This window comes from Caenorhabditis remanei, chromosome IV, assembly GCF_010183535.1.
Source record: "Caenorhabditis remanei strain PX506 chromosome IV, whole genome shotgun sequence".
NCBI classification, from domain to species: Eukaryota; Metazoa; Nematoda; class Chromadorea; order Rhabditida; family Rhabditidae; genus Caenorhabditis; species Caenorhabditis remanei.
This window is the reverse complement of record NC_071331.1, coordinates 32264-52879: the sequence shown is the minus strand read 5'-3', so window position 1 is coordinate 52879 and position 20616 is coordinate 32264. Positions and strand designations below refer to the sequence as shown.

The following is a 20616-nucleotide window of genomic DNA, read 5'->3' as shown; positions in this document are numbered from 1 at the left end:
TATTTTCAAATCTTTTTTCCATAAATTCTTTTCTAATTTCCAAATTTTTCCCATTAATGGGTTACGGTGTGCAATCGAGTACACTTTTTTGTTTTTTTAAAGGTTACGGTAAGAAACTGTGTGCACATGTCGGTGAACATTCGAAAAACATGTTTTTTAACATTTCTCTCCTCGCCTCCGCCGAATTTTTCGGTGATTTTCATAAAAAATCTGTATTTTCTGCCGTGTTCTGTCGATTTTTTATTGTAAAAATCGATAAATTTGACAATGAGCTCGGAAATTGTAAGTTTTTTCGCGAAATTATGAAAATTGTTCATCAAAAATGTTTCAGCTCACCACTTCCACTTCGGTCAAATGCTCCGTTTGCCCACCCGCCTCAACCTGCGGCCAGAACTCGAACGGAAATCTGTTTTGTGTTCAGCGTGTTCCGATCGAGAACTATGTAAGTTTTTTTTCGCCGAAATAAAATATAATAAAAGATGTTTCAGATGCCATTGATGTCGACCGGTGCGCTCGTCTGCTTCGGAGTCGCCGCCCTCATCATTTTCATCCTCGGATGTCTCGTCGTCTATGGTATCCGTCACCCCGATTCCTGGCCAGGACGTGCCGTCGAGACTGCGTGGTTGTGGGCTCGATTCGTCTGCTGCCTCTTCTTATGCTTCGACATCGACGAGGCCGACGACGAAGCGCAGCCAGTTAATCGTGTTGTTTAGGTAATTTATCAAAAAAATGCATTAAAAAACGACTAGTTCGATGAGAATTACGATGAAAAAACGAAAAATCTTTTAAAATGTAGCACTTTTTTTCGGCTAAAATATCACTTTTTCGGTAAAAATATCACTTTTTCGGCAAAAATATCACTTTTTCGGCAAAAAAACCTAATTTCCCTCCAAAAAAACGAAAAAAACGTTTACACAGTGAAAAAATATCAAGTTATTTCAAGATAATCTGATTATTTCGATGAAAAACACAATTTTTTTCTGAAAAAACAGAAACAGTTTTCGACAAAAACCAATGTTTTCCACCGAAAAAACTCAAATTTTTTGAAATAATCTGAATTTTCCGCTGCAAAAACATCACTTTTTCCCTAAACCCAAATACTTTTTCACCAAAAATCATCATTTTCCGACAAAAAATCGTAAGCTCGTCATTTTTAATGCATTTTTTGTTGATAAAAAACCTTGTTAAACCTCTTTCTCCTGTTTGTTGTTGTTGTTTGAATAAAGAAAGAGCTGATTTAAAAAAAGATTTATTACTTTTCAGCAGAATTTCTTTTAACACAGGGTAAATCATGTTTGAAGAACTTGCTTGTTTTCATCGCCTTGAGTGTCGAGCAGCAAATGTTGCATAGACGTAGTGCTGGAAAATAATAATTATTATTTTAGAGAAAACTCTAAAAACTGTTACCCATTTCCTGGTACTCGCCATCAACTTGGATTGCGGGGAGGGCACGATTCACAGCTCTACACGGGTGACACATGTGCACGATGAGGACAGAGTCGTCGAAGAGGAAGCGCGGAGTAAGCTTCGATTCCTCAGCAGTCGGCAAATGAATCGTCTTTGCTTTCTCTTCAAGATAATTCTGAAAAAATATTCTCAAAAGGAAATAAATATTGAAAGAAACTGACCTCGTATTTCTTGAATACACTTCCGGATTTTTTTGTTGCAACAGGCGGAATATTCTCCTTTCGTGTCGCTTCCTCAGCATTCGAATGGTTCTCAATAGGAGAGCGGGATCCTCCGGCAAACTTTTTAGCTGGTGGCGAATCCATATGGACGGCAGGGTGGCAAAGTAAGTAACAAAGTGACTTGTTTCTAACTAGATGCTCTCGAATTATATACTGGTCAAAAGTGGGAGGAGTCTCGTGTGGGCGGAGCAAAAATGTAGACTTCTTGTCCACGACAATTGTAGATTGTCAGCGACAAAGGCAGAAATGACCAAAAAGCATCAAATTACCTTATAAAAATGTACCAAAACTTTTTCCAAGTGGATGCAGCTGGCTGCCAAACGTATAAACTATACTGTTTATATTCCAAATATATCTTGTTTATACCTAAAACTTTTTTCTCAAGTGGTGCAGCTGGCTACCAGACGTATAAACTATGTTGTTTATATTCCAAATATATCTTGTTTATACCTAAAACTTTTTCTCAAGTGGTGCAGCTAGCTACCAGACGTATAAACTATGCCGTTTATATTCCAAATATATCTTGTTTATACCTAAAACTTTTTTCTCAAGTGGATGCAGCTGGCTGCCAAACGTATAAACTATACTGTTTATATTCCAAATATATCTTGTTTATACCTAAAACTTTTTCTCAAGTGGTGCAGCTGGCTACCAGACGTATAAACTATGTCGTTTATATTCAAAAATGTATAATCTAACGAACTTCTTTTTTAAGTGTGTTAGTAAGATTTGTGTGTTCGTAGGAAGGGTAGCCAGGCTAGGTTCCACCCATCTGAAGGTGGGTGTGTACGTAGTAGGGTAGCCAGGCTACGCTCCACCCATCTGAGGGGTAGGGAGTATCTTCATATAAAAAGGTTCTTCCGGACCGTCAGAAATCTCACATCTCAACATGGATAGCGACGATTCTTTCCAAGAGGGACAAGGCCACGGAAACTATGCACAGGCCCTTTGTAAGTTTTTACAGATTCTTTCCAGTGTCATTATTAATTTTATAGTCGACGAAGAACCACTCGCTAACATCCAAGAAGTTGAAATGCTTAATGAAGATAATGAAGGTGATGATGATGGGGATGTGAGTAATATTTTCGAATATATATGCTCTGAAGATAGTGATGTTCGAGCTGAAGATAATGATGCTGATCAAAGCAATGTTTTCAATGAAATGCATCATGATGATGAAAATATCCCTGCACCGAATCGTGAGTTTTGTCCAATTCTTTCACGTGTTAATACTATCATTATAGACAATGAGGAACCACTCGTTAACATCCAAGAAGTTGAAATGCTTAATGAAGATGAAGATGATGGGGACGTGAGTAATATTTTCGAATATATATTTTCTGGAGATAGTGATGTTCGAGCTGAGGATAATGATATTGGATCAGATCAAAGCAATGTTTTCAACGGAATGCATCATGATGACGATGAAAATATCCCCGCATCGAATCGTGAGTTTTTTCCTATTCTTTCGCGTGTCAATACTAACATTATAGACAATGAGGAACCTCTCCCTGCAGCCCAAGTTGAGTCAGGATCAATCGGAAATGATGATTCCAGGTCCGACGATTCACAAAACCGTGATCACTGTAAGTTTGTTTTCACTTTTGATTTGAAAAAAAAAACTGATTTATTTCTCCACAGATGGCGCCGGAGCCCCTGTCCCACCACCAGCGGCTGTTGATTTTGTGCCGAACATGAATTTCCCGACGACTGAGGAGCTCGCTTACTTGGAGAGATATGTGGAATATGAGGGTGCTGAACCGGAAGCTCTCAATCACCGGTTACACAGTGTTGCTGATAATGGATTTGTTCTGATCAATTTGGATTCTTTGGAAGACGGAGTGACACTTCATCAACATATCGAGAAATTATTTGACATATTTATTCGAAAAATGATTGAAAAAGTTGGCGGCACTCTGGAAGATACCATCTATTGGGTTCGGTGAGTAAACATTTCCCACTGACACGTTTCTATTTTCATTATTCAGGCTGACTCACGCATCTGACGTACAGAGCAAATTTTATATGAACCACACGACATACGTCAAAGGAACTGGTCACCACCTGATGAATAGACTTGCGCTCCACATGCAATCGAACAAATCGCTACAATTGGATGGGGGTCTGCACATTGGAATGTTCTTTTTCAAGAAGCAAAATCCTAGTGGCGCCGGAAAAATAGTATTGTCACAACGAACATTGGTATGTTGAATCAAAAAAACGGCCAAAAAAATGTAAAATGACGATTTGCAGCAAAGTCTTGGACTAAACCGACAACTTGTTCAAACCGAAACCCATTGCCTCCCTGTATCACTCGTCATTGGTCGAAAGCATGCCGAGTATAAGAATTGCAAAGACAAAATTCTTCGGAAAAAGCTCGAGAACGAATATCGCCAAATTACCCGAGCCGATAAGAAAAAAACAGGAGCTACGGCGCACAACCAGATGGAAGCTGCACGTCAATTGCTGCTTGATTGTGGTATGGATGTAAACCAAGGTGTACACAATCAGGATGATTTGGAGAAATTGGCCAAAGCCTTACCCACATATCGAATCTGCGTGTGCGTTAAACTCGGAATACAAACGGTCACACTATCCACCGACTTCCCTATCTACAACGATGGAGCTCCAAATATAATTGCTCTATATATGGAACAGAGTCATTTTGAACCCTTCGACATCACCAAGAAATCGCTGGTAGCCAACATATACTATTGTGAGCATTGTCAGAAGATCATCACGGACGCGTCGCAGGCTTCTCGAAAAAACCACAATAAGCTGTGCGCTGCAAAGTGTCGTCGATGTGGAGTTCTCAACTGTGCCCTGCCCACCCTGGAAGATTTGGCGGCCAAGTATAATAAGAAATGCGATACATGCCGGGTGACATTTAATGCAAAAGCGTGCTATGAGAGCCATTTGGTGAAGAGCTCGAGCCCTGTGAACCCGAAAAGCCATTGTGACTTGTATAGATTGTGAGTTTTTTTCTCAAAAATAACGTTAATAACCCATACAAATGTTTCAGATGTGAAATATGCACTCGCAAAGTTCGCTCGGGAGATCATAAATGTGGCGACAAGTATTGTCCGGTGTGCTGCCAATATCGTCAACAGGGTCATGATTGTGCTCACTCTTTACCGAGCGCTAAGAATAGACAAGATTGCTTGAAGAAGCAAAAGGAATATCGATTGTTTGTTGTGGACATCGAAAGCAAAGTCACGTCTTCAAGTTCTCCGCCGACCGGAAGTGCTACGAAAGGACCCGGACACGTTCCAAACGTTATTTGTGGTCAATTCATGTGCGAAAAGTGCGTCGGAGAGTCGGGATGCCATTACTGCGGACCGCAACATCAATTCACGTATAAGGATGAAGCGACCAAAGGACCGGCGATGAAGCGATTTGTGGAGTTCATGAGCAACGACATTCGATTCAACAATTGTGTCATTCTCGCGCACAACGGTGGTAAATATGACCACAGCTACATATTGGCTGAGGTGATTGCCGCGACGGGAGCCACGCCGAATATTCTGATGAATGGAAATCAGATTATTCAGGCAGAAGTGGTGTTAAATGACAAAATAAAGGTCATTTTTAAAGACACCTTTAACTTCCTGCCGATGGCTCTCAGTCAAATGCCCGCCGCGTTCGGATTCGAGGAGTTGTGTAAAGGAACATTCCCATACATGTTCAATCATGAAGATCATTATGGTAAAAAGTTCTCGAGCCTCCCGAACAAAGCGTACTACCAGCCAGAGTTGATGACCCCCCCGAATAAGGCGAAATTTGATGAGTGGTATGAGAAGAATAAAGATAAGGAGTTTGATTTTGATAAGGAGATTCTCCAATACTGCGAAGATGATGTGAACATTCTTGTCAAGGCGATCGGCAAGTACATTGAGGTATGTTTTCAAATTTGATTCATATTCAAACGCATTTAAATTCAAATTCATTACAGATTTGCTCACAAATCTTCAATAATTGGAACCCGATCGTCCAAACATGCACTCTGGCAGGATTCGTCATGTTTGTTATGAAACACGAGCATTTCGAAAAGGGAGTTGTTGGATACATCCCTGAGAACGGATTCCCCAACCCCGGCCGCTCCAATTCAGTTCTGGCTCTCAAATACCTTCAATGGTTGAATGAAAAAAATCCAGAGTTGGAGATCCAGCACTCCCTTAACGGTGGAGAGTACAAGATTACAAATGGAGCGAGCTCATACTATGTCGATGGCTATTCCAAACCAAAAGACACTGTCTACGAGGTTAGTTTGTTTGATATTTTCAGCAAGTCATGAAGTCCATTTTATAGGTCAATGGTTGTATGTGGCATGGATGTGAAATGTGCTTCCCCGAGCGTGACGCCAAGTGCCCCTGCAAACCAGATTCGACGTTCCGGGATTTGTTTGAGGCCACGAAGGACCGTGAGAAGAATATCACTCAAAAAGGACACACTGTTAAGGCTATCTGGGAATGCGAGCTCCGTGCTCAAATAGCGAAAAACCCAGAAATGAAGACCTTTTTCGAAGATGTAAGTTTTTGTGTCGTTAAAAAATGTAGCACCAGCCATTCTTACAGTGTCGCCACACACACAACTTGAGGCCCCGTGAGAGCATGTTCGGTGGGAGGACGCAACCATTCCAGTCCTATGTGAAGGCAGATAGTCAGTATACAATTGAGTATCTCGACTATTGTAGTCTTTACCCATGGACTAATATGATGGGCGCGTTTTACCCAAAAGGACAGCCGACTGTCCTGAAAAAGGATTTCGATGCGATAATCCCTGGAAAGGCACTCAAGTACCGAGGTGTTGTGTTCTGTGATATGCTTGCACCACCAGACACAGCATTTGGTGTCCTGCCTCACCGCTCCAATCATAAACTACTCTTCCCATTGTGTAGAACCTGTGCGACGCAATCCAATGGTAAAAAGTGCACACACACTGAGGAGAAGCAACGATACTTGACTGGATGCTGGGTCACCGAGGAGCTCAACTTGGCTATCGAGATGGGCTACCAAGTAAAGAAGATCCATGAAGTCTGGCATTGGGACGACTCGAAGTGGTTTAAAGGAGGATTCTTCCGAAAATATCTGGAGCCACTTTTGAAAATGAAACATGAAGCGTCCGGATGGCCACGACCCAACATGTCTGATAAGGAAAAAGAGGACCACATCAAAGCTATTTTCGAGAATGATGGAGTCTTAATATGTGCAGATAAAGTGAAAAAGAACCCCGCGCTCCGACAAATGGCGAAGCTATTTTTAAATAGCGCCTGGGGTAAATTTGCGCAAAACCCTATGAAGACCGAGGTCAAGCTATTCAACGTCAACGATGGTGATGGCATTTTCCAGTTTCTCAATTCGAATCTGCACGAGCCAAAGACAATGGACAGGTTTGGACAGCGACACATCTTGGCCTCACGCGAACCACTCAAAGAGGGACTATCGGCCGGAAAGTTCACGAATGTGGTTTATGGATCAATAACGACTGCCATCGCCCGTATCCGTCTCTATAAGGCTATGATGCTCGTTGGACCGGAGAACTTGATTTATTGCGGTATGTTCGAGTTTTCAAAAAATTAGAAAAAGTATATTTGCAGACACCGACAGCGTCATCTTCCGCCAGAAAATTGGAGAGGACCCACTCAAATCTTTGAAGGGTGATGGTCTTGGGATGCTGACCAACGAGGTACCGGCTGGCAAACGGATCACAGAAGTTGTGACAGTGGCACCCAAAGTGTACGCTCTAAAGATGGAGGATGAGAAGGGCGAGGTGAACTACTCCATCAAAGCAAAGGGGATGACCCTAAACTGTGAGACTTTAAAATGCGTCTCATTCGACAATATGAAGAAGATGGTAAGCTTTCTATTTGCATTAAAAAAAATTTATGAGTGTATTTACAGATGCTGGACCACATCGCACAACAACCTGTGACTCCTCTGAATGGTGTCAAACTCTCCATGCGACAAGGAATAAAGAGACCATTCGACCCGCATCACAATCAGCTCAATCCAAAGAGAATGCGACCGGTGACGGATAAGGGAGAGTTCAACAGCGGTCGGACACTCGCATACGGTACTCTTCCTGCGCAAACAAAAGTAGTAGCAAATTATCCCTTTATGTAATGTTTTTTGTTAATAGTATTTTTTTGTTACGAGTATGTATTTTTTGTTACGAGTATGTATTTTTTGTTACGAGTATGTATTTTTTTGTTACGTGTATGTATTTTTTGTTACGAGTATGTATTTTTTATTGTTTAACGAGTATATATGTATTTTTAACCCGGTTTTAAAAAAATAAAATTGTTTATAAATATAAAAAGTGTTATAAATCCAAATGTAGAATTGCGCTTTCGGGCACCCAGCTGTCTGAATCGGCCGTATATCCCTCCCATCGAACCAAGCACTCTCGTATTCCTCTTCGCGTTCTTCTCGATATGACAGACTCTATGCGGTATGTCCCGTCTGCTCGATATGTGCACTTGGTGAGCTCCTTTGTGTAAAAAATGCCCTCCACTTTCTCACCATTTGTATCCACAACATTGAATGTGACTGGTCGACCCGGCATAACTTTACTAACCACAAAAACCTCTGTTGTCCACCCTTGTTCATATCCCTTGTCGAAAAGACCTCGTTTGGATGCAAGACGCACATGATCGCCAATTTTAAACTTGATTTTAAAAGTTTTACCATCAGGAATCGGTATTGGAAAGTCTCCCAGCTTTACTTCGACGGGTTTTTTTCCAATTCCGCGATTTACACTATTGTTGATACCTAATACCACTTTTGGCAAGGCATCAATATAACGATGTTTATAGACATGTGTCATATACTTTGCGAGTCTTGTCTTCAATGTCCGATTTACACGCTCAACAACACCACATTTAGTGTCGTTTTTCGGTGAAACAAGTGAAACATTGTGTTTTTTGAACAAGGTTTGAACATGTGTGTTGTAAAATTCTTTTCCATCATCGGTGAAAACAATGTGCGGAGTCATACCCATCTCATTGAAAATGTTCTCGAAAGCTGCAGCGACACCAGCACCACCCTTTGCCTTTAGAGGGCGCACAAACAGAATTCTAGTGTAAATGTCGATAACCGTCAATAGAAATGTGATAGAGTCATTTTGTGTCTTGTATTTGGACATGTCCACCAAGTCTGCTTGAAGATCCGTGTATACACCAACACCCACTGTTTTCAAACGAGGAAATCGTTTTCGATTGGGTCTATGTAACGTAAAACTCTCGACATCTTCCAAAACTTGTTCGACGTGCTCATATGTTAGTGTGGGGTACTTTTCTTTGAGGAAATTGTAAACACTTGCAACAGAAGTGAATGCACAAGGATAATCTTTATTAGTATAAACATTTTTAATATCGGCGTCCATTATAGAATAAAATAGAAGAGAAGAACAACACTTATATAGTATTTAAAATTTCCACAATCGGCAATATATACGCGAGCCAGGTGGAGCACCAAATCCTGGTAGAGTCCTTCGCTTCTTTGGTTGCGTACCAACAATTCCCGGTTCAGCCTGCCTCGGCCTTTTCAACCCAAGTTTTTTCTTTTTTGATACGGGCGGGACATCTCGTTCGTCAGCCTTGTACATTCTTTTTGTGCCGCGTCTCGTCGATTCCACTTTAAGTTTTCGCTTGGGCTTCACGTCCGGTTTAATGTCTGGTTTAATGTCTGGTCTGATATCCCAATCATCATCAAGTTCGGTTTTAATTTCCGCCTTTGGTTTTATTCGTGGTTTGATGTCAGGTTTGACATCGGGTTTTATATCAGGCTTCACATCAGGTTTAATGTCAGGTTTGATGTCTGGTTTAATGTCGGGTTTAATGTCGGGCTTAATGTCCAGTTTGAAATCAGGCTTCACATCCACATCTTCTATTTTTGGCTTGCGTTTGCTCTTTTTCACAATCTTTCTACCGGGTTTTCTGTTTGGATATGGTGCAAAGCGGTAGTCTTTGCGGGATCGCAAAGGCTTCAATGCGCCTGGTTCGCGACGATCGTCTACATACGAGTGCGGTTCTACATATTGGCGAGGTGGAGAGTCGGTTCTGCCTCTCTTTCGTGGTACTTTGGCCTGTGAAATAGGGCGAGTCCGTTTGTGTGCGCGACGCGTTGGTTGAGTTGCCACCACTTGTGCTCGTGGCATAGGTGCATATTCCATTTGTCTCTCGACATATGGTTCAACTTTCGGTTCTAGTTTCGGCTCAATGATTGGTGTGACTATTGGCTCAAATTTTTCCTCTACTTTTGGTTCCACCTTTGGTTCCACCTTTGGTTCCATCTTTGGTTCTACCTTTGGTTCAATTTTGCTCCGTTTAGACACTATTACCTCGTCGATATTCGAGCGTCTTGGGGCTTGTTGTGTGGGGGTGTGTTTAAAATAGTTTTCTTTGAGAATATCAAACATTTCGTGATTGACAATAGGCAAATCCTTATATTGACGAATGCGATAAAGCAAATCTTGATAGAATCGACATTTTGTTGTAGCATCCAAGGTTTCATCGTTGAGAATAACTTCCAAAAATCGTTTAGCCGACTCCACAGCAGAACCATCTTCATAAGGAACAACGTGATACTTTCGAACGAGCTTCATCGTCGTAGACGCGCTGCTATTAATGCAGGAATAATGAATGATGTTAGCTGTGATTTGGTCAGCTTATATAGAATTTTCCGAGCACTTTCAACACTATTTGTGCGTGAAAGTGTTGTCAATTGTGAATGAATTGGACGTAGAATTGTCAATTCAGTAGCGTCGAGAGGTATATTTTTTGAGTTTAGTAGATTGTAGACTATTTCGACTAGAATATTAATTTGTTTTGATGTGGCCTGACGTAAAGCAGCTTTATTATGCCTCAACACTTTATTCAAAAAATCAGAGTGAACAATCAATTGTGCGGCCATTTTGGGTGAAAGTCCACATTGTGCAAATCCTTTTTATAGTGTTTTCTCAGACGGGCACATGCGCTTTTGGATAGTCTCCGGTAAAATCGGACAAAATTCGCATCATTGGATTGGCCAGAGGGTCATTATTGATCATCAATGCTTGGTATGGCTTACTCATAACTTCCTGGTATGCTTGATATGCTCCTCGCCATTTGTCACCAAACTGTTGTACCAAAAGATTTTTAATTTGAGCCGCATCAGACAAATTGCGCATCAAAATTAGATATGTGCTGTTGTTCCGTGTAACCGGTGGTAATGCAAACGCAGATTGAACTAGGTTGAAGATGGCACAATTGAGGTGATGTGCATAAACACAGAAAAGATCGTTGAGCAAGTTTAGTGACTTTTTGTCTCGAGCAAAAAAGTTCATAAGGTCGTCACAAACTACAATGTTATTTTGGTTCTTGTATTGTTTCAAAACATCGACATCAGGCATTCCTTCGAATGCTCGCAACTTTGACCAATGTCTCGGTATTCCAGGGGTATCACACCCATAAAACCAAAATATATTGTCTATTGGTGCTTCGAACATTGCATCACTTTCTAAAATCTTTTTGAGCATGGTGGTTTTCCCCGATTGAGTTGCCCCAATTATGGTAGTTTGAGAGGGGAATCGGAATTGGAATCCTGCACTTTGCCTCGTTGAATTAGTTTGTAAAGACATGGGCAGATGGCAAAAAATATGGACACTGTCACAAATATGTTAATTGTTATTGGATAAAGAAGGGTTTGGTGAGCTCCAAGAAATGTATCAGTTGTGTTACTCATTGTTCTTTTCAACCGAATCGTGTGTCCTTTTATACTTTTTGCTCCGTGGAAAAAACACTATAAAAGCAAATTCCGTTTGCAGGTTTGATATCAGAAATGAACGACTTTTATGTCACGCTCCCCTCGTCGGCTCCAAATTCACAATTCAAAAATACATCATCGCGATATGTCACAAGACTTCCCGAAGTGTTGAATCTAGAACGCGATAAATATGTTGTTGCTGCCACCGATATAATATACCCGTATTCATTTGTGAACGTTGTGAAACCACTAAATTTTTGGATACACTTTAAATCAAAAACCCCACCTGCTCATATTACATTCCCACCAGCCCACTATGCAGATCTTAACCAAATAATCGAGACTTTGAATGGAGTGAAAAAAACAGTTCGTCAAAAACGCAATGCTATCGATGCCGAATTGGTAAATGTGATTGATCAGGCAAAACGTATCAAGCGGGAGGCACCCAAAGCAATAGACAACTTGGGGAACATTCAATCTGAGCCTGACCCTATTCAAGATGGGCAAACAAAACACATCGATGGTTTGGGTAATGTATCTACTATCGGTACCACAACAATAACTAAACCGACCCTTGGTGGTAAAGATGCGAAACCACAAAAAATTGATGGTTTGGGTAATACACAATCAATTGGGACAGTTAAACTTCCCCCGGTTCTTGAAGATGGACAACCAAAACTGATCGACGGTTTGGGCAATACACATTCAATTGACACGACAATCAAACAATCTCCTGCTGTTAATGTTGACCAACCAAAAGAAATTGATGATTTAGGGAATACACAGGCAATTGGCACTAAATCGGCTCCGGTTGTTAACATTGAGAATCCTAAAGAAACAAAGTCCACAAAACCATCTGCAACCGTCACTAAACAACATCCTGCTGTTAAAGATGGGCAGCAAATTGATGAGTTTGGGAATACTCAGCATCCGGAGGAAACAAAGTCTACAAAACCGTCTGCAACCGTCACTAAACAACATCCTGCTGTTAAAGATGGGCAGCAAATTGATGAGTTTGGGAATACTCAGCATCCGGAGGAAACAAAGTCTACAAAACCGTCTGCAACCGTCACTAAACAACATCCTGCTGTTAAAGATGGGCAGCAAATTGATGAGTTTGGGAATACTCAGTCAAATAACACCCCTACTAACCCCCTTCCTGCTCGGTTAGGTGTGAATGTAACCGACGCAAAGACCACAGGAACCACCATCTCTAAACAACCTTCTATTGTTAACAATGAACAATCCCAACAAATTGATGAGTTGGGAAACGTACAACCAGTTGATACCATCGATAAACAACCTCCGGCCACTACAGTTCTGCAAATAATCGACGGTTTGGGAAACATTCAAAATACTCTCCGCAATCTGAATCCAACAAATGGGGGTCTGTCTGACTTTCAACTACTGATCGAAATGCAAAAGGAGAATGAGGAAAATTGGAAAATGTATACAGAATTACAACTGTTAATGTTGGAGTCATCACCAAAAGCAGAAACCATAGAAGCATTCAAAAATCTGCGTGCGAAAATTCAGACTGATGCCCTAATATCGGCTCGTGATTTTCTAGAGTTTGTTGAGCAAAATGGTAGAGTTCACGTAAACTTTTTACAACCGGATATAGCATTTGTTGAATTGGACGATCGATGTGCCTATTTTTTGGGATATACAGACACAATTGTAAAGGAAAGCGCAACGGCTCCAAATAAGGTCGACTTTTTTGGAAACGTCAGCACATTGTATTTGTATTGTGATGTTGTGGACCCTATTATTGTCGGAAACACAAAAAGTTCACTGCTATCAGTAATACCATGTCGTGGCAGTTATGGAGAAATGATTCATCACACAGTTGCTTACCCTCGATATTTACCACTTATGAATTCCACAATCGATAGTATTCGTGTTGACCTATTATCCGAGTTTGATGAACCAATTGATTTCAATTGGGGAAGCACAATAATTGTATTGCATTTTAAAAAGCTCGAATAAGTGTATATTGTGTTTATACTTCAACTTTTCTCAAGTGGAGCATCTGGTTGACAGACGTATAAACTATACTGTTTATATTAAAACTACCTAAAACTTTGTTCAAGTGGATGCAGCTGGCTGCCAGACGTATAAACTATTCTGTTTATATTAAAACTACCTAAACTTTTCTCAAGTGGATGTAGCTGGCTGCCAGACGTATAAAACTTATACAAAATTTTTCTGTGAGTCATTGAATTGTGGAGGCACAGCGATTGTATTGCATTCTCAAAAAGATTGAATAAATGTGTTTATTATACCAAAATGTGAAAGTTAATATTAAGAGTGGTATGAAAAATGGTTACAGACGATTATACGCGAAAGGAATCGATGTCACTGAAGTCGACCGATTGAACCTCGAAATCCGAATCATCATCAGAACGTTGGAACTATAAATGTAAAGTTTAGAAAAAAAACATTTTGAAAATAGACAAACCTCATTGAAATATTTTGGATATTGAGCTTTGGCGAGTTCCTTCCAATCTGCAACAACGTGATCGCGTGTCGGAGCCGAGCTGGTCGTTATCGGCTTGACAGGATGTTTGTCGGCCACATGGGCAATACAATGAGCGAGGTTTGGGAAATGAAGCCAGCATACAGGACACGTTTTGGCCTTGACTTGAGGATTGCTCGCATTGATAGCATAGAATATAGTTTCAGGGATTGCAGGTGGTTGTGGAGTTATTCCGTAATGGAACAGGGCCACATGGTTGACTTTTGCGGCAGGGTCAGCAAAATGTCTGTCACATTCACGACAAAACGCTTCGAATGACATTTTTGAGAGAGCAAAGGGGGGTCACCACTCGGTATGACGGTAGAGTATCAAAATGACCCTCTCTCAACGGATAGAGGCCGTAAAATGATGAGCCACATCCAAATAGTTTATTATAAACATATCGTCGTCTACGATCTGGTCAAATACGTTACAAATAGTTTCGAAAGAGTATCCTCGAGCCATATTAGATTGTACAAAAATGCAATAACCACCACAAGTTATTGTGTCGGATTTCTGATGTTTTCGTGTATTAAAAACACATCGCGGAAATTTCTTAAGAAAATTGTGTATTAGTTGATTTGGTTTCTCCCCAAGTGAGCAGAAAAAATGACATGTGCGTTTGTGATCGATGAATATGCTCTGCCAATGACGCCCCGGTTGATCACTCGTATCCGTGTTCACAATAATTCCATATTTCTTTTTTCTTGAAGAAAGATTCGCAAGTTCATCAGCACAATACACACCAAGGAATGTGTGTTTTGCATACGGATCAGCTTTTAAAATCGTATTGATCTGACTGGAAAACATGTATAAATAGCGGTGAAAACGCGTGAAAAGCTCATCCTTTTATAATGGCTCCAGTCCCTGTCGACCTTTCGAAAATTGATTATCGACAATTGCTACGTAAAAATGTTCCGGGTTCAGGGCATTTTATGGGCATGAGATATCAACGCGGCGGCAATGTGCGCGGTGGTGGCCTGGGCGGTGTTTTGGGTGCTGTAGCTAGCTTCATACCAAAATTTATGAGCTCATTTGCTGGGCAACAACTCGTGAGTGCCGGAAAAGATTTGGTATCGGAATTGGCCCAAGGACAAAATTTAAAATCGAGTCTTAAAAGCGTTGCCCAAAAAAAGATGCGCCAGTTATCCGGAAACGGTCGTCGTCCTGCAAAAAAACATATAAAAGGACGGAGTGTGACCGTGTTGAAACCTCATTTCGCCTCTCAGACGACTCGCGACAACTTTCTTTGAAAATGATTAGCCGTATGGATCCGAAATCGCACGATGTAATCGTCGATTCTTTGGACTTTAGTACTATGCCCGGCACACAATCTGGTATTATAAACTCTCGCTGGACACCTGTGCCTCTCAAAAATACTTTTCAAGCACAAGGACCGTTTGAATTTATTTTGACCAATAATTCACGTTCCTATCTAAATCTAAAACGAACCTATCTCATTTTTACTTTTGAAATTACGGATAGTGCAGGAAAACCAATCACGATGGATCTTACTCCAAAGAATCCGTTTGTATTTGCACCCATAAACAATATCGCTCATTCAATTGTGAAAAACTTTTCTTTACACATCAACTCGCAGTTGGCTTTTCACAACTCGTCCAATTATGCCTACAAGAGTTATTTTGAACAAGCTTTAATGTATGGCCAGGAGATTAAGGATTCAACATTGACGGCTGCTGGGTTTTACCACGATACATCTGTTGACGATATTACAAGCCCCGGATTTATTAAAAGATGTGAATCTATCCATAACCAAGGTCCTATTCAAGTCGCGGCCAACATTTCTATCGATTTGATGAATCAACCACGGGTTTTGTTGAATGGTTGCAACGTCAAACTAACCGTGTACCCTAACGATAGCAAATTTTTGATTGAATCTTACAACCGACCTACCACAACAGAACTTCAATTCAAAATCAAAGATGTTTATGCTTTGGTTAACGAATTTGATTTAGCGGATGGCTTATCCAATGCTTTAGAAGCGGCTGTTATTGAACACAAGACAATTCAATACCCTCTCATTTCTTCACAAGTTCGAAGTTTCTACATTGAACCAAATAGAATGGATGCACCATCAAATACACTATTCACTTCTAAAATGCCACGTCGAATTTTCGTCGGTCTTGTTGATGCTGATGCTTATAATGGGTCATATGACAAGTCTCCATTCAATTTCAAACCTCACGGCATTTCCGATATTCATGTGGATTATTGTGGAATTACTCTACCTGGACGTCCGTTCTCTCTAGACTTTACAAATAACAAGTTTATCGAGGCATATCTACAACTTCAAGAAACTCTGGGTCATACACGTAATAATGTGGCTTGTAACTCTATCAATACGAGAATGTTCAAAGAGGGTGGTTTCACCATTTTCGGTTTTGAGCTGAGTCCAGTCGCACAAGACAATTCTTTATTCGAATTGGTGAAACAGACCAATGTTAGTGTTCGGCTAAACTTTAAAGACAAAACACCTGAAGGAGGATTGTATTGTGTGGTTTATGCCGAATTCGACCAGCTATTTGCTCTTGATGCATTGCGTAATCCCCAAATCGACACAATTGTTTAAAATAGTATTGTATATGGTACTTATCATGTAACTCTATACGAAAGGGGCGTGGCAGGCATGGGCCCAAACATTCATACCTGGGCAATACCCTCATTCTTACAACATCAGCCCAAAAAAGTCATCCCACCCCAGCTTTGAAAAAAAAAATGGAGGTAATGGCCGTTAACGTAAGTGATTCCTTTTTTGAAAGTTGTTTTTTCAATTCTTTTTTGTAGACAGAAGTTGTATTCACCCCCACAGGTGTGTGGGTTTGGTGGGAGGGTGTGTGGCACGTCGCCGCCTGGCAGAATGCTCTGCCAGAGGTGGTGGAGGTAGGGGGTCTGACCCCTGTTCAGACCCCGGGGACTACCCCACCATCCTCGCCACCCCCCACCCGGACACCGTCGCCGTCTCCCGCCCCATCCCCCTCACCAGCACCACCGTCGCCGCCACCCCATCCCCGGAACATTGTAAGTTTATTTCAACCAACTAATGTGAACGTTTATACCTTTTTTAGGTTCGGGTGGAACCCCTCTGGGGCGATGAGCGTCGTCCGGCCCATCTATGGAATGGGCGTCCATGATGGAGGTGAGTGTCATGAAAAAAATCCATAAAATCTATAAGAAATAACATTTTTATAGCCGGCGCCCTCCTTCCCTCCCGCCCCGCCCTGCCGTCGACTCTCGCTCCTCCTGCCCCGCCCTGCCGTCGACTCTCGCTCCTCCCGCCCCGCCCTGCCGTCGACTCTCGCCCTCCACACACCATCTAAGTTTTTTTTATTATAAGTTTTTTATTATAAGTTTTTTAAATTATAAACTTTATTAATATAAATATTATGAATATCGAATAAAAAATATAAAAGTTAAACAATTTTCACATCTGTGGGAGAGCACGAAGTCGTTCATACTCTGCCACAACATCGGCATCCACGACGATGTCAAACTTGTCGCTGTAGGCTAGAATGCGTAGACCCTCCTTTGTGCGGACCCTGCTTGCTCCAACAAAAAATAAAGAAGCTTCCATTCTTTGCGTAAGGTTGAGAAAAACCTCATCCAGCGTTTGACCTTGAGCTTTATGGTAGGTGAGCGCATAGGCTGGTGTTAGAGGTAGATGCAGCTCGAGTGTTCGGGTCTTATTTAAAAACCCAGACTTTCTCATACGGTAGACGTTGACAGCCTTTCCTCCTTCAAACCTATAAGAAGATTTTTTTCATATTAAAACACACGCGAAAACGTACAAAATTGTGACGCGATTGACGGCATCCTTTCCATGAATTTCGATTGCTTGTCCTATTTCTCCATTACGCAGTCCTGAGCTCCGGATATTTTGGGTTATCATCACATTAGAATTCAGAGCAATTTTACACTTCTCCGTGATCCGTGGTGGTTCGGGGTCCTCATTCTCTTGACCGGGTTTGAACCTATAGTGTAGCGAGGCGACTGGTACAATATGGTCCGGAAATTTTTGCCGTAAAATCTAAAAGAAACATGCTTATTTATTTTTGAAGAGAAAACTGGTACCTCGTTATTGACATCTTGGATGACCTTATTTCTTCGCAATAAAATGAGAGCTTGCCCTTTAGCCGTTTTATTATATGCGGTGGCCGTAGTGGTCACAAAATTGTCGCCTGGTTCATTTGGTACGACTCTTGATTTGAGGAATGCTCGATCCAAGTCTGTCAGTTCTCCGACTCGAAAACGCTGCAGCATTTGAGCAAATTCTGGATCGGCTTGCTGTCGGTGATTAGAGTTGAGTTCTGCATATTGAAAGTGTGTCTTCCACAATTCGGCTGTAAGAATGATAAATGTTTATAAAAATTTGTTCGAAAAAGACTTACATTTGAACACCCACTTTGCTTTCACTGGAGGAATTTGATACAAATCACCGAATGCCACGATGTTGAATCCACCAAAAGGTCCTCGATCCTTTCTTTTTGAACTCAGATCCTTTTCAAGATTATCCAATAGCTCGGCGGAACACATACTTATTTCATCAATGATGAATAACCGCATTCCTGTATCTCTTCTTGACTTCTTTGCGGCTGGGGCACCGTCATCGGGATTCTTTTCTTCTCCTTCTTCAACAACAGCCAGTTTGCACAGTGAATGTATTGTGCGGCCATCTACTAATTTCGCTGCCATCCCTGTTGGTGCACATACGGAGACACGGCCATATCCGAGCTCGTCGATGAGAGCTTTTATTAAATACGACTTCCCCGTCCCTGCCGTGCCCGATACAAACAATCTTATCTAAAGAAAACAATTAAAAAAAATCGAAAATGAAAAAACGACATACCGGATTGTCCAAATCATTGACGGCCGCTATAATGCGGTCAAAAACTCTCTGCTGGTCAGCGCTAAAATTGTAGTCATTCATCGGGTGTTGTCGATGTGGTTGTGTAACAGGAAATGACGTTTGATTCTTTTTTCGTGCCCAGAAGGCATTTTCAACGGACCCTTGGAGACAGATGTGTTTACATTGAAGGGGGTGTGGCAAAACTGGTAGAATGACTTGTGTTTATATTGAAAGTATAAACTGTTTTGGATGCTATGCACGAGCAGGTATGAGAATGTTTATTTACATAACGAAAAGCTCAGCGATGGTTGAGCTTAAGTTTTGGGTAAGCCCCGCCCACTTTTTACCAAAAACTTTTTTTGGCAAAACTTTTCATTTGTATCTTTTTTCGCCGTCCAAGTTGGTGACCATGTCCGACTTCTCTCTTGACCCCACCCCGGCTGTTGCTCAACACCAAACGTATTATTATACGCCAAGCGCAGGATGGTTCCCCTGCTTGTCGCCATCACCACCTCCACTGCCATCGCAAACAACCCCCGTATTGCCAACTCCCTCCCAACACCCGATATTGCCTCCACCGCCACCTCCACCTGTCTTACCACCATTGACCGAAGGTATGTGTGTAATTTTGAAAAAATGTAAATTATTTCGATATCTTCCAGATTCCTTCAAAACGCCGCATCGGAAGACCGGCAAACAGATGATTCAAATGAACAAGAGGAAGCCACGAGGTCCGAGGAAGACGTCCATACCAAAAAGGAAACCCATTTTACGGGAAAGCAGATCTTTTGTGAGCATTAATATTTGCGAACCGTGTAAGGACTCCATCTTGGTTGAGGATAGTGTTTTGAAAATTCCCTTATGTAAAACTTGTAAAACTCGTTTATTGAAATAAATTAATATCGACCATCAGCATCGTATTTTGATACAAAAGAATTTCGGGCTTGACAAGTAGTGCAAAATTTGAAAGTTAGAATGTTTTCTTCGATTGTGACGCTGTTGCGGCAGCATTCCTCCAGAAAAACTGAGAAGAGGTCTCCATTGCCCATGACGATTGAGGGTAGAACTTGAAAAATTAAGAGGTTGTTACGAGATTATATTTGGAACACTTACTTTTTTTCCACATTTTGTCTCCTGGGATGAAATCGGGGCCAACCCATCTCTTTCGGTTGCGGTTTTCTGAAATGCACATTGTTTAGGGTTTTGGAAAAAAAACATACCATAAAATACTGCGAAACCCCGCAGAGCGTTATTCGGATATTTTGCCGCATAGGTTTTCTTCTGACAGCTCATACAAAAATTGAGTTTTGCTACACCTTCTTTTATAGTAAGACTTTTACGGCAGCAATTCCCAAGACTGAATACCATTATACCAGGCCCACTAAAGGGAGCTTGGAGGTAGACTTCGGCCATTACAGAAGAAGAATGAATAGGGTTGCGTTTTTTGGATGGGCACGGGTATGGGCGGAGCCTGGTTATACGGTGGATGTAAACATTCTGTAGATATAAACAGTATGGTTTATACATCTGGCAGCCAGCTGCATCCACTTGAAAAAAGTTTTAGGTATAAACAAAAAGTGAACTCGATTGCACACCGTAACCCATTAATGAGAAAAATTGAAAATTAGAAAAGAATTTATGGAAAAAAGATTTGACGAAAATTTGAATTTGAAAAAATTTTGAATTTGAAAAAAATTTGAAAAAATTTGAAAAAATTTGAATTTGAAAAAAAATTTGAAAAAATTTGAATTTGAAAAAATTTGAAAAAATTTGAATTTGAAATAATTTGAAATAACAGAAAAG

The 20616-nt window shown here is 41.1% G+C and overlaps 6 protein-coding genes across 6 annotated transcripts; 3 read left to right on the top strand and 3 right to left on the bottom strand.

Annotated features, from left to right (window-relative positions):
* Positions 1–267: 267 nt before the first annotated feature.
* Positions 268–713, top strand: GCK72_011942 (uncharacterized protein; the record flags this gene model as incomplete). The annotated part of the gene is made up of 3 exons (XM_003105398.2): positions 268–282; positions 332–442; positions 489–713. The coding sequence occupies 3 exons, from the start codon at positions 268–270 to the stop codon at positions 711–713; spliced, it is 351 nt and encodes a 116-aa protein (XP_003105446.2).
* A 539-nt stretch (positions 714–1252) lies between these two features.
* GCK72_011941 (uncharacterized protein) lies at positions 1253–1772 on the bottom strand (the record flags this gene model as incomplete). Its single annotated transcript, XM_003105315.1, has 3 exons — positions 1253–1359; positions 1408–1582; positions 1629–1772. The coding sequence occupies 3 exons, from the start codon at positions 1770–1772 to the stop codon at positions 1253–1255; spliced, it is 426 nt and encodes a 141-aa protein (XP_003105363.1).
* A 7341-nt stretch (positions 1773–9113) lies between these two features.
* GCK72_011940 (uncharacterized protein) lies at positions 9114–10292 on the bottom strand (the record flags this gene model as incomplete). The annotated part of the gene is made up of 1 exon (XM_053728766.1): positions 9114–10292. The coding sequence occupies one exon, from the start codon at positions 10290–10292 to the stop codon at positions 9114–9116; it is 1179 nt and encodes a 392-aa protein (XP_053583538.1).
* A 3475-nt stretch (positions 10293–13767) lies between these two features.
* Positions 13768–14231, bottom strand: GCK72_011939 (uncharacterized protein; the record flags this gene model as incomplete). Its single annotated transcript, XM_003105366.2, has 2 exons — positions 13768–13845; positions 13893–14231. The coding sequence occupies 2 exons, from the start codon at positions 14229–14231 to the stop codon at positions 13768–13770; spliced, it is 417 nt and encodes a 138-aa protein (XP_003105414.2).
* Positions 14232–16685: 2454 nt separating this feature from the next.
* GCK72_011938 (uncharacterized protein) lies at positions 16686–17101 on the top strand (the record flags this gene model as incomplete). Its single annotated transcript, XM_003105372.2, has 3 exons — positions 16686–16706; positions 16755–16988; positions 17036–17101. The coding sequence occupies 3 exons, from the start codon at positions 16686–16688 to the stop codon at positions 17099–17101; spliced, it is 321 nt and encodes a 106-aa protein (XP_003105420.2).
* A 2195-nt stretch (positions 17102–19296) lies between these two features.
* GCK72_011937 (uncharacterized protein) lies at positions 19297–19614 on the top strand (the record flags this gene model as incomplete). Its single annotated transcript, XM_053728765.1, has 2 exons — positions 19297–19427; positions 19476–19614. 2 exons carry the CDS (start codon positions 19297–19299, stop codon positions 19612–19614), a joined length of 270 nt encoding a protein of 89 aa, XP_053583537.1.
* Between the last annotated feature and the right edge of the window lie 1002 nt (positions 19615–20616).